Source organism: Cuculus canorus, chromosome 1, assembly GCF_017976375.1.
Source record: "Cuculus canorus isolate bCucCan1 chromosome 1, bCucCan1.pri, whole genome shotgun sequence".
Classification (NCBI taxonomy): domain Eukaryota; kingdom Metazoa; phylum Chordata; class Aves; order Cuculiformes; family Cuculidae; genus Cuculus; species Cuculus canorus.
In genome coordinates, this window is record NC_071401.1 from 132661977 (window position 1) to 132674417 (window position 12441).

Consider the following 12441-nt stretch of genomic DNA (forward strand, 5'->3'; position numbering starts at 1 on the left):
ATAACCTTCTCCAGCTGAGTTTTGAACATCTCCAAGGACAATAATGCCTTCTCTGGGTACCTGTTTCAATACCTAGAATCATAGAATTATAGAATAGTCTGGGTTGGAAAGGACCTTAATGATCATCTAGTTCCAACCCCCCTGCCATGGGCAGGGACATCCCACTAGATCAGGCTGCCCAAGGCCCCATCCAGCCTGGCCTTGAACACCTCCAGGGATGGGGCATCCAGAGCTTCCCAGGGCAACCCATTCCAGTGCCTCATCACTTTCATGGTGAAGAAATTCTTCCCTATATCAAGCCTGAATCTGCCCCTCTCCAGTTTATACCCATTCCCCCTTGTCCTATCACTACAATACCTGATCAGCATTGCAATAAAAATGTTAATCCTAATGTCTAATCAGAATTTCCCGTATTCCAACTTTTAGGAGCCAGATTAAGAGCACACCTCCCCACTACATGTCCAGGAAAATCTGACTTGCAAACTATTCACTCCCCACATGGCACCATCACATTAGGAATCGCTATGTCCCATGCTTATGCCTGCATGACCATTTTACCAAGATAAGAAAGAGACATATACACCTCTGCCATCTTCCTGAGTTATCAGCTTTTACTCAATTTGCTATTCTCCTCTGGAGACTCATCAAACATGGGCCAGGGATGAATGTGGAAGAGTTGGAGCTTTGGCATTTGAACAAGATAGAAAGGAAGTAGGATCCACGCATGGAACAATGCAACTTTGTCCACAGTCCCCCAGGACTAACTTACCGAATCATTGAGTGCAATGAATTCCTCATCGAGAGTCACAACGCGAAATTTCACTGAGGGCAAGGAAATCAGGGAATATATTTATCAGATTACAGTCCTTCCATACAGTCCCTTGCTCTATCTGTTTCCCCAGCTCTGTCTCCATTCCATATACATTTGTGATGACAACTGACGTGGACATTCCCATATCTAAGATACCATGGACAATGACCTACTGCCTCTTGCAACTTCACAATCACCACAAGCTGGACATTACAGCCAATGAAAACATCACCGCAACAAAAGACATTGTCTCAAAGCCTTCTACTAGGACTTTTCATGAATTTCAGGCAATCAAAGGCCTTCCATATGGTGCTACCAGCAGAAATACTAGGGCCTATGGTTGCTCCCATTTGCAGCTCTCACCTGTCTGCCCTGGTTGATAGATGGGCTTGTCTGTTTGGATGAAGGTGCCACTGCTGGCCTTACGGATCAAGACCTTTTTCTTCTCCTCAATGTTGACATCTTCACCTGTGATGATCAGTTTGACAGTGGCAATTTCCTCTGTGCCATCAGCTGGAGGTCCAACCTACACACACAGAGAGAGTGGGGCACACAGCCCCTAGGTAATCTGCAGGGAGGCCGGAGCAGGAATTGAGAGTAAAATGGAAGAACTAACCTGTTTCCTCCACCTGTCCTAGGACATCCTCTCCAATACCTGAAGCAGCTTACACCCAGATTTCACTCAGTCCTACCTGAAAGCAGGAGGCCCTGCATGTCATGAAATCTGTCCTTCTTCCCACTGGTTAAACAAGTTTGCTTCTGGTGACAAGAAAGTGCCTGACACCTCTAAGTCTTCAGACTTGGCTAGGAAGATAAGTATATGCCAGAAAGGTGGGAGATAGTGGCAGTGAATCAAAGGAGAGAGATCAAGCTGTAGCACAGCCTCAAATGCTAGGCCTTCAGAACTATCCAGCAGGTAAAAGTAAGAAAGACAGATTAGGAAAGACAACCAGAGGGTCTTTGAATATTGACTGCATCCATTTCCCTCTAACTGCTATTCAGTAGCTCCTAAGGGTCAAGTTGCTGCCTGACTTCAGGCCCTACAGAAGCTGCATCATGCAAACCATCATTTCCCCAAGCTTTAGCTGTGGAGCTGTGCAAGTCCTTCAGAGAAGAGCAAAAACTGCTTCTACTGGTCTGAGATAGAAGAGAAGGAAACAGGTGGGTTCTTACGTATCCAGAATTGTGGTAGACTTTCACAAATGTGACTTCAATTTAAAAATTAGATTCAGAAGGGGAATTCAGTGCTGACCAACAGATAATGTGCTGGGATACACATCCCTAGGCGCCATCCACTCCCCTTCCTAGTAGGCTCACTCCAAGGCAAAGTAGACCCTGCCCATGCCATCCCTTGTTAGGGAGTAACTCAAGGAAGTTACAGTTCCTGAGGGGAAAAATCTGCAACAGCATTGCTCTAGGGTGACTTACCCAGAAATTAGAACACATGAAAGTTTTCTCCTTATGCATGGTTTCTTGCACTAAGAGCTGATGTCCTGTAGAGCGCTCCAAGATGAGTTTCACTTGAATCTTTGCTTTGTAACAGGTGATATGGAGACAGGCAGCTTGGGTGGATGGAAAGCGGAGATCTGCAGGGATCACCACCAGGTAATATCTAGAGCAGGGGAAAGAAAATATGAGAAGCAGCATAAGGTTGAGGGTTCAGAGATACGAAAAAGCCTCCCTGCAGCGGCCCACGACTGCAGAATTCTTCAGCAATGTGCTATGGCTGCAGTCAATATTCAAAGGCAACAGTGAACCCAGCTAAGCAGTTGCTTCACTGATAACTTGAGAAATAGTTTCTCCTTGAGTAGCTTAAGAACAGCCCTATAACCTTTTTCAGACCCCTTACTCAAGTCATCTTCTGAACTCCTCAAAATCATTCCTTGCAGTCTTCAGAAAAAGTGGCCTCACACTTTGCAGTCTAGACAGTAGTGACTTGATCTGGCATTGCAACTGGAGAAGCAAGCATCCCTGGGCCTAACATCTAACTTTGAAACCAGCCAAAGAGGTGGCTTGTATTTGAACTCACAGGAGTTAATCTAATACATGGGAGGTAAGGTAAATTACTCAGCTACCTTTTGGAGTGATCTGATAGAGCAGAAAGCATGAGACCTGACAGTATGGAATGTGGTTCATTGACCTAGATGGATGCCTTCATGAAAGAGACCAAACCAGAAGTTCAGCATCACTCACAGTTCATGAAAAGCAGCTGCCATGTGGAACAGAAGGCTCAGGAGGATGGCTATCCTCATCTTGGGGGTTCTTGCTGCCCAGTCTCCAATGGTCCTCTTCCTCTGAATTCACTGAGGTTGTTTTTAGGGGGGCAATTTCTTTCTAGCACACCCTAAATGGTGGGTTGGGAGGAGGAGCCAACCTCTCCCCACCTCTTCTCTCCTGAGATTATATGCAGGCAGCAGTAGGGCTAGGTGCACTGTCCCAAGTGCTTCTTAGCCAATAGCAGCTACTTTGGCTGCCACCCAACACATCAGAACATTCTCCCCCTGCAAGGTTGCCATGGGGACGTCTGACCAAGTGAACTTCTCATGGATTAAAAAAAAAAAAAAAAAAAAAAGAAAGAAAAAAGGGAAAAGAAAAAAGCAGCAAGAACTTTGCTGATCAGTGACCCAGGCCAGGTCCTGATCACTTGTCACTTGTGTCTCTTTGTTTCAGCTGGAGATGGATTGCTGACGTGCAGCCAACAGCAAGAGCTCACTCCAGCACACAGCAGGCAGTGTTGTCATTCCGGACAGTGGCTTGGTAGGTCTGGATTAGGTTATGAGTATGTAGATCTCCTTAGGCTGCATGGCTTGAGAATGAAAGAAAATACCTGCATGTACATAATGAAGCACTGCATCAACACTATCACCAGACAGCAAGAACTAAGGAGATAATGACTTTGCCTTTTACTTCCCTGCATACAATAAGGAAATGGAAATACATACTGACCAGCAGAGGTCTCCACCAGCTCCCTGCAACGCCCATCAGCAATGGCACCATTTGCATGGAGGGGGCCTCATGTACTTGTTCCAGTACCTCATTGTTCTTGTCTGGGTCTGAAAGGCCCTAGGGCCCAGGGATACACTGTTTTGGTTCTGGTTTTGAACCTGAGGGTCAGGTTAAAACACACAAATTAAACATGTGGGATATTTTCAAGTGTTGATGACAATCTGTACAGAAGGGTGTACAATTGTGCTGTTTAACCAACCTGGCATCCATAAAAGTGAGGTCAGCATGTAAACTGCCTGCTGTGAGCGGTACACAGGTTGCATTAACTCACAAACCACATCTGAGATTTGTTTGAGACAGCATTAGTTAGCTCAGGCCTGAATGTGCCAGGGACTGTCCTAATAATACAGACAGCTATCGTTCTGTGCCTGGAAACATTTCTCTGCCCTGTTTAATAGTAATGATGCAGCCTAAGCTGACCATATCTAGGTCCCAACATGGTGTTACTTAAGTAGGTAGGGGATCTTTTGTATGACAAACCCAGGTTCCAGGATGCCCAGAAATTTCCAGCTAAATTGGGATCCCTGTTGCCAAGGCTCTCCATACTCCTTTTCCAAATAAAAGAAGACTCATCTCCATTTTACCCCTGTCTCTAGTCCACTCTAGAACAAACATGCACCATGGGAGATACACATTATGCACAGGAACTGCCAGTGCTAGCATTGCCTTTATCTGAAGTGACTATTTCACCACTCAGCTGATTGAGATAACCAGCCAGAGACTACATAGTCCAACTGATTCCAGAAACCAGCCTTGAGTCAGTCTAAATCAGTGTTAGAATCATAGAATAGTTTGGGTTGGAAGGGACCTTAAAGATCATGTAGTTCCAACCCCCCTGCCATGGGCAGGGGCATCCCACTAGATCAGGCTGCCCAAGGCCCCATTCAACCTGGCCTTGAACACCTCCAGGGATGGGGCATCCACAGCTTCCCAAGGCAACCTGTTCCAGCATCTCACCACTCTCATGGTGAAGAAATTCTTCCTTATATCAAGCCTCAATCTGCCCCTCTCCAGTTTATACCCATTCCCCCAAGGCTCTCAAGTAAGGAAGACTGGGCAGTTTTTATTCTGATGGACAGATTCTCCCCATTCTTGTCTCTTTGTGAAGAAAGGCCGTGTTGCTGAGAGTGGCAGATAAACTTACAATTTTTTGTGCAAAACCTGAGATTATTTCCTACAGAAAACATGAGCCAGATCTGTCGTAACTCAATAAACCATAGCCAGCTACCTCCAGTTGCTGGCAGACTTCTGACAGGAGCTGCACCAACCAGGGCCAGTCCTGGGGAGTTCTCTCTGACCCTGTCCCACCATGCTCCTCTTACCATGTTTGCCCAGGTGTGTTCTCTATTCCTTGCTTGTTTCGGCAAACTTGGCTCTTGGTGACAGGAACAAACATTTGAAAGATCTGCATTGAAGGCAGTGACCGACAGCTGCACAGGTGTCATAGAGCTGAACAAAGTCTCTGAACTACAGAAAGCACAGGAAGGCTGCGCAGTGTTTCTACTTCTGAAGCTTCTTGCTCTAAATGGATTCAGAAAAGGTCTTTGTGATAAAAGTGCTGAGCCAAGAGACCCATGCAGAGTTAGGGATCTACTCCTTCAGAAAACTCACTTTTCAGCTAAAGGACGTAGTGTATACTGGCAATATAAGACCATATAGATACTATTCTCCACAGATAGCTTGAATCAAAAATGAAAAGAAAGAAGAGGAGACTTAGTATAAGGTCACAGCTGTTATCATGGAAGGTATCTTCCATGAGCAATAGCCCCTTGGAAATCACTCCAATGTTCTAGTATCTTTAAAGAAAACAAAAGGGCAAATAGTATCACTTTTCGGCATGAGAAGAGCACTGGAGATACAATGATGTCTGCAGAGCACCTTGACAGGGCACTGTGTAGAGGAGGAAGTCATCGGTTTCCTTGAAGAATCACTTCTGCTAGAGAGCCTGTAATGCAGAATAATTCATCAAAGCAACTGGATCGTTCTTCATTCTCCTCTAGATGCTCATCACCAGCTCCACATAGACATAGTGCCTCTTCTGTTGCTGACTTCTTTCTTTTCCAATCACAAACTTTGTGCTCCTAATCGCTGATATTTCCAGCTCGCCTCTTACACACACATACACACACTATCACTACTGTATAGCATCTTCAAAGATAACAGGGTTTGATGTCCTTGTGTTCTAATACTAAAGTATACATTTGCATTAAGTATATTTTACAGTCCAGTCAGGGTTCATAAAAAACTGTGGGCATTATGTTTCTGCAACCTGACCAGCATTCATATCGTAATGGAATCCCTCAAAAGAATATCTCCATAATGCCAAGGTAGACTGCTGCACCCACTTTCTGCTGCCTTGACAGCAGAATTTGTCCACCACACCAAAGTCAAGCCAGGAATTGATAACACACCTGGACAAACACAGCAGAAGGGGCAGGAACTGACTGGGTCAGAGAGTTTGAAGGCAACATAGCATAAACTGTTCTATGCTTCTCTCAGTGCTTGGCTTCTGCATTGAGATCATTTAAAGAGCTGCAAATCTTCAGAAATTTTTGCCCAGACATCTAGTGCCAGCCTCTAGATTGTAGGCTTCAAATTTGTTAATTGGAATTGAGCTCTGGAGAATTACAGAACTATGTTCAAGGGAGTTTAGAAACCTTCACAAGAAGTGTCTCAAACCATGGGCGAGCCATTGATCCGTCTCCAAAGAACAAGTGTGAACCCTGAAACCATGCAGTTTTGCATATTTTTCACAAAAGAGCACAAATAACTAGAGTAGCTTATTTCTAGCTGACATTCCAAAGATCCACACAACCCATTGAACGAGTCTGTTATCTTCTGAGTCTTCTTGGTCCGATATCAAAGCTCTGAATCTTGCTTCATCTCTCCTGCTCACCACATTGAACTGAGAAAGTCTCACCAGCACTCTAGGCATTGTGACTTCTCTGAATCACAACATCCTCACTTTTAAGTTCAAATCTAGTCATCAAGTAGATAAGCACTCATGGAAGTTGAAAACCGGTTATGAGTTGATAAACCACAAAGACTTCCAGATCTGAATGCTGTGGCTTAGGAGTCATCTCTAGCATCAATAAGGAAACAAAACCCAAACCTGAACCTAGTAGTTAATTTTGGGGTCCTACATAAAGAAAGTTCCACCCAAACAATTGTGGTGAATCTCCAAATACATGTAATATATTTGTGGACCCATTTGTCAGATGTTAAGTGAGATTCTTAATTTTGACAAAGCCACTTATTTAATCAATGAAGTGGCAACTTTGATTACATCCAAGGAGCTCCTTCTTGGTGGAAGAACTAAAGAACTCATTTTGTGTGGAAATAGTTCTAGCAAAATGACCCAAGGCATTGCAATAGCTTGGAAGAGCTGATCTTTGTGGAATACCTTGAACACTTCTAGCCATGGGCAGGGGGCTACATTCAAAGTCAGAATATCTCATATAAACCTTGTGACTGTGCCTTTTCCATTTAATGTAGGACTGAGCATACAACGGGAGATGAATCATGCAGCAAGTCACAGAGACCTGCCCATACATACAGGCTCAGAAGTGTAAAATTAAAAGGCATACAGAAGTATCAACGTAAAACAGATGTTTGTGTTAGACACAATTCACAATGCTGCTCTATCTGCACCAGCTGTTTTGATAACACACGTACACATATGACAGTTATAAAGGCGAGCCATCTTTCTTGAGGCTTCACAAAGAAAGGGAAAGGGAAGATTTATTTCTTTTGAGGAAAGGTATCACAGATTCTACTTTCTCTGGTAACCTCATCAGTCCCTTCTCTTGCTTCCCTCCCTTTCGTCTGCTCTCCTCTTTGGGCAGCCTTTCTTTGCTGAGCTGTAAAGGACAGGACACAGCAAGCAACTGGCCAGTTCACAGAGGAGCAGAGCCGTAGTCCCCTTGCACTTGGAGGGGAAAGATATACCATATAGGATAGTTCCCTTTCTGGACACTGGTGTGCTCAGTCAGGAGGACAGTATCTATTTAACAAAGCTCTTTTCTCCTGTCTGAGCTTATTCTTCTCCCACTCCACAGTTCTGCTGTGATTTTAACTCCTCATTTTACTGCACATAGAGAAGGTGAAAATATTTGCTCCCTACAGCAGAGATATGAGCCATTCCTTCCGGCATCCAGATTCAGGTGAAGATGACTGTTTGAAGGAAGGTATGATATCTGTTGAAGGGCATATGTGCTAAATACCTGGAAGATGTCAGGAACACTAAAACTAGTTCCAAATTTTCTGTCTGTACCCACTGTGAGGATATGTTACACCACAGAATGTTATAAGGCTGAGCTAAATGCACTACTCACCTACCTGTTTAAACAGCTGTGAGACACTCTAATCTACAGCAATTAATTATATTTATATTCCATAGGAAGCAATGAGATTATTTATACTGTAATATATTTTGTTCTGCTATACCTACAGAAATCTAGGCAATGTTTAGATCTCATGCTGTGGTTCCACCAGCCAGGAATCCAGATGGTAACACATCACTACCACAACCAATCACGTTGTCTCCCAGTTCTTGTGTTTGCAGGCACTGTGGCCAGCAGCTAGCTGCTTGGACACTATTGGTTCCAGACCACTTTTCCTTCTAGAAGGGTCAGAAGGAGGAGGAAGAGGTGGGAGAGATAACAAAGTCCTAATGAGTTCATCATCAGCTTTATGCTGAGCTTCCCCTTGCTATGAAGCCACTATGCTCAGACTTCCTATCCACAGCACAGGTGCAACGGGGAAGGTTTAAGTTGGATATTAGGAAAAAATTCATCACCAGAAGGGTTTTCAAGCATCAGAACAGGCTGCCCAGGGAAGTGGTTAAGTCACCATCCTTGGAGGTTTTTAAAAGTCATGTAGATGTGGCACTTAGGGACAGTGCGGAAGTAGACTTGGCAGCGTCAGGCATACATCTGGACTTGATCTTAAGGGTCTTTTCCAACCTAAATTGTTCTATGATTCTACGGGTCTGTCTTCTAAAGGGTTTCTGAACTTGCTTCTGAGGAGAAGCAAATACAGCCAGTTCTCATACTCTGCTTATCACATGGAACAGAGAAATACCTATCAAGAGGTATTCCACATCACTAGATGTTATACCCAGGTTGACGGTTGTAACATCTCAGTCAAATGTATTGGTCTCCTCAGCATATGGCCAAGCAGTGGCGGCCACAGCTCATGTGTGATTCCAGCTGGTACTCTTGGTCTTGTCCAGAATAAGCTGGATCTGTCCCAGATATATAGGAAAACAGAGTTAGCAGCCACTAACAAGACAAGTGGAAACTTAACAGCAAGCATCACTGCAGGATAAAGAAGAAAATGGGTGACATTTTAATACACTATTTCTTTAATAGGAAAATTAGCAAATGCTGAAATAGGAGTGAGCTGTACATCCAATTCAGACCTATTATGGATGTAAGTAGTGTCTTGACTTACTGAGAGGAGAGTAAAGCCTGTGGACTTTCATTCCCACCTGTGGAAAACAAGCAGGGATAAAGTATCATTGAATTTTTTTTAACTAGTTCCAGATCAATCATGTGTCTCAGGAGTGATTTGTAGAAAGAAAGAAGAAAATCTGAGCTGAGTATGAGAGGCTTCACCTAAGTGCACTTTTTCAAACAGCTGAATATAGTAGCTTTTAGCAGAAATTACTTTCCCTGAACCACGGAATATGGTAAGGCTAGACCCACAAAGAAAGATTTGAAGGTCATCAGCCCTACTGTGGAAGAGATCCCAAAGCCACCACTGCCCAAGACACAAAACTTGTTGGCTTTCCATTCTGTTATGCTATTAGGGATGGTGATTAAAAAGATTAAAAAAATCTCTGAGGGTAAATGCTAGTACCACATTTACCTGTAGCACTTCCATTTGTGCTTTTTCAAGCTTGGCAGTGCTGAAGAGAAGACTGACCAGCTACATCACCCTTTAAGAAAAAGAGGCATAGAAAGGAAGAGACTTGCTCAGAACTGTGATAACCACGCCTGGGGAGACAACCCCAGTGCTCAAGATGTTTCCTCCAGAAATATTAACCTTTCACAGATGGAGGTGCTAGGGCCAAAGAAGTAGCCTCTAGACCACACCTAACAATTTCAGCTGGACTCAGGCAGTGGAGAACAGGTTCCAGATCCAGGTCTTGGATGGGGGAACTGATAGGGTGTGACTTGCTTTATCAGTGGGTTCTCTGGGGAGAGGGAAAACCATGGGTGCTCCTGGAAATGAACACGAGGAATATCCAGAGCTGCGGTTCACAAAGGCAGCTCAGCACTTAGAACAAATCCATGGAGTGGCAAAGAGGAAGGCATGGCATACCAGCCCCTTTGCCAGAAGTAGATATTAGGAGTATGGCAGCTGTTAAGAGAGTGCAAAAAGACTTTGTAAATAGGAACAGCCATTCCTCCTGAAGAAAATAAGGAGTTCCTCATGATTAAATACGCAGTCCAATGGCTTCTTTATCTTGCCATTTGCCAGAATTTTCAGTCCCATATACTCTTTGCATCAGAGATTAAAAAAAAAAAAAAAAACCCAAAAAAGAAAATGTGTAATATTAGAAAATGAATTCTATACTTCCTTACAATCTTTCTTCCTGGTCTGTTGCAGCAACTATTCACTCAGTTTTCTTTGTCATCCTCCACCTCTTCTCCTCTTCCTCCTACAGTCTTGTCTGAGGTCTTCACATCGCTGATTGTCACATGTCCTCATCAAGGCCAGCAGCAGAAAGCTCCATAACCAGTCTGATTGGTTTAGCAGCATCTTGTGTTGCCAGCATAGAGCAAGCCATAACTTACAAGGCTATAGTCCAAGTCTGATGCTAAAATGAGAACTGAACTTCTAAAGATCTAGTTGAGTCCTTGTTAGAGTTAGCTGTTCATTTGTTTTTAACTTGGAAAAAGAAAGACCCAAACCTATCCCCAGATCTTTTTACAACTGCAGGACTAAAAAACCATGAAAACTTACAGACTCAAATTCAAACTTTTGAGTCATTCTGCTATGTTTACTTGCTTTACAACCTGCTCTGCTCTCATGAGACACCACCTGGAGTACTGCATCCGGGTCTGGAGTCCTCAACACAGGAAAGACATGGACCTGTTGGTGTGGGTTCAGAGGATGGCCACAAAAATGATCAGAGGTATGAAACATCTCTCCTATGAACAACAGTTGAGTTCAGCCTAGAAAAGAGAAGCCTCCAGGAAAATCTCATTGAGGTCTTTCAATACATGAAAGGGGCTTCAGAAAGAAGATGAGAGACTTTTTCCTAGTGCCTGTAGTGACCAGACAAGGGGCAATGGTTTTAAACTAAAAGAGGCTAGATTTAGATTGGATATAAGGAATAAATTCTTTACAGTGAGGGTGGTAAGACACTGCAACAGGCTGCCCAGAAAAGTCGTGGATGCCCCAACTCTGTAATTGATCAAAGTCAGGTTGGACGGGGCTTTGAGCAACCTGATTTAGTGAAAAATGTCCCTGCCCATGGCAGGGGGGGTTGGACCAGTTGGCCATTAAATGTTTCTTCAAACCCAAGCCATTCTGTGATTCTATTAAGAGCTTGTGGGAACCTGCCTTTAGAAAGCTGAAGCCTGCTAGGTGATTAAACCACAAGATAAGATATCTTTTACATTCCAAGGTTAGAGGATCAATGAAGTGATCCTCTGGTACACAGCAGTCAATGTCCTCATTGACTTCAAAGTGAAACCTCCATTTTGGGAGGGCAACACAAAATACACCTTCATAATCATAGGAATATGCCAAGAAAACTGAACAAAAAGCTCACACTGCAGACAAAACATGACAGATTGCTACCCAACCATCACCACTCCGATTTCTCTCTCCATTCTTAAACTTTCTATATACCAGCAACCCACCATGTACTGCAACTCTCCAAAATCCAAATGGATCATTCTGTAATCAAGATCATTCATTTCAAAAAGGTAGAATTCTAGTGTTATCTAGTCACAGTCAGCAGACCTGTCAAAGGTTTCAAAGTCTGTGGAATTCTAGTTTGAACCTTTTGTCTGCAAATAGTTTTTAAACTACTAAATAAAAAGAGACTAGGTCTCTTACCTCCCACCGATGAAGAGCATGCTGTCTTAGGATCAGCAGTGATCTGTGCTGTACAGCAGCTACGTGGCCAGCAAGTCAGCAGATGGGTACCAGTTAGCCAGAGAGCAAAGAAATAGTTCTCATATAGCCAGAACAGGCTCTTGCCCTAGCCAGAAGCTCAGAATCACAGGAAGATGGGGTTATAGGAGCTGGGAAGCTGGGAATACATAAACTAGGAAGGTCATGATGAAGGAGAAAATAGAATACTACCCCCTAAGAAGTTAAGCTTTCTTAAATTTTGCTGCTTATGTAACAGCTTGGCTTAAAAATAAGCCTTTTTATAAGTCAGTTTAAAGTCATAACAGACACGTGCTGGGTTCTGAATATCCTTTCAGAATACAGATGAGTAATTAAAGTAAAAAATTTATAAAGCTCTATGTGTTTCATACAATGTTTTAAGAAAGCGTCAGTCACAAGGGAATGTCCAGAAAACAGTTTACAAAGGTGTTCAGGCAGTTTTTGACAAGAACAGTCTGTTCATGTCTCCACAGAATATTTCCTTTTTTTTC

The 12441-nt window shown here is 43.4% G+C and overlaps 1 protein-coding gene across 3 annotated transcripts in view; it reads right to left on the minus strand.

Moving 5' to 3' along the window:
- Positions 1 to 11973, minus strand: part of LOC104060630 (alpha-2-macroglobulin-like protein 1) — a 32453-nt gene extending 20480 nt beyond the window's left edge. For 2 of the 3 annotated variants that reach the window (XM_054069282.1, XM_054069272.1), the window contains exons 1-4: positions 3005 to 3142; positions 2240 to 2423; positions 1175 to 1337; positions 770 to 822 (exon numbers count right to left, since the gene is read on the minus strand). In XM_054069282.1, the coding sequence (XP_053925257.1) occupies positions 770 to 822; positions 1175 to 1337; positions 2240 to 2423; positions 3005 to 3063 (459 nt within the window). In that variant the 5' untranslated portion in view covers positions 3064 to 3142. Of the gene's footprint in view, positions 1 to 769; positions 823 to 1174; positions 1338 to 2239; positions 2424 to 3004; positions 3143 to 11893 lie in introns of those variants that run through there. The other variant, XM_054069285.1, reaches the window with a different exon arrangement.
- Positions 11974 to 12441: the final 468 nt, after the last annotated feature.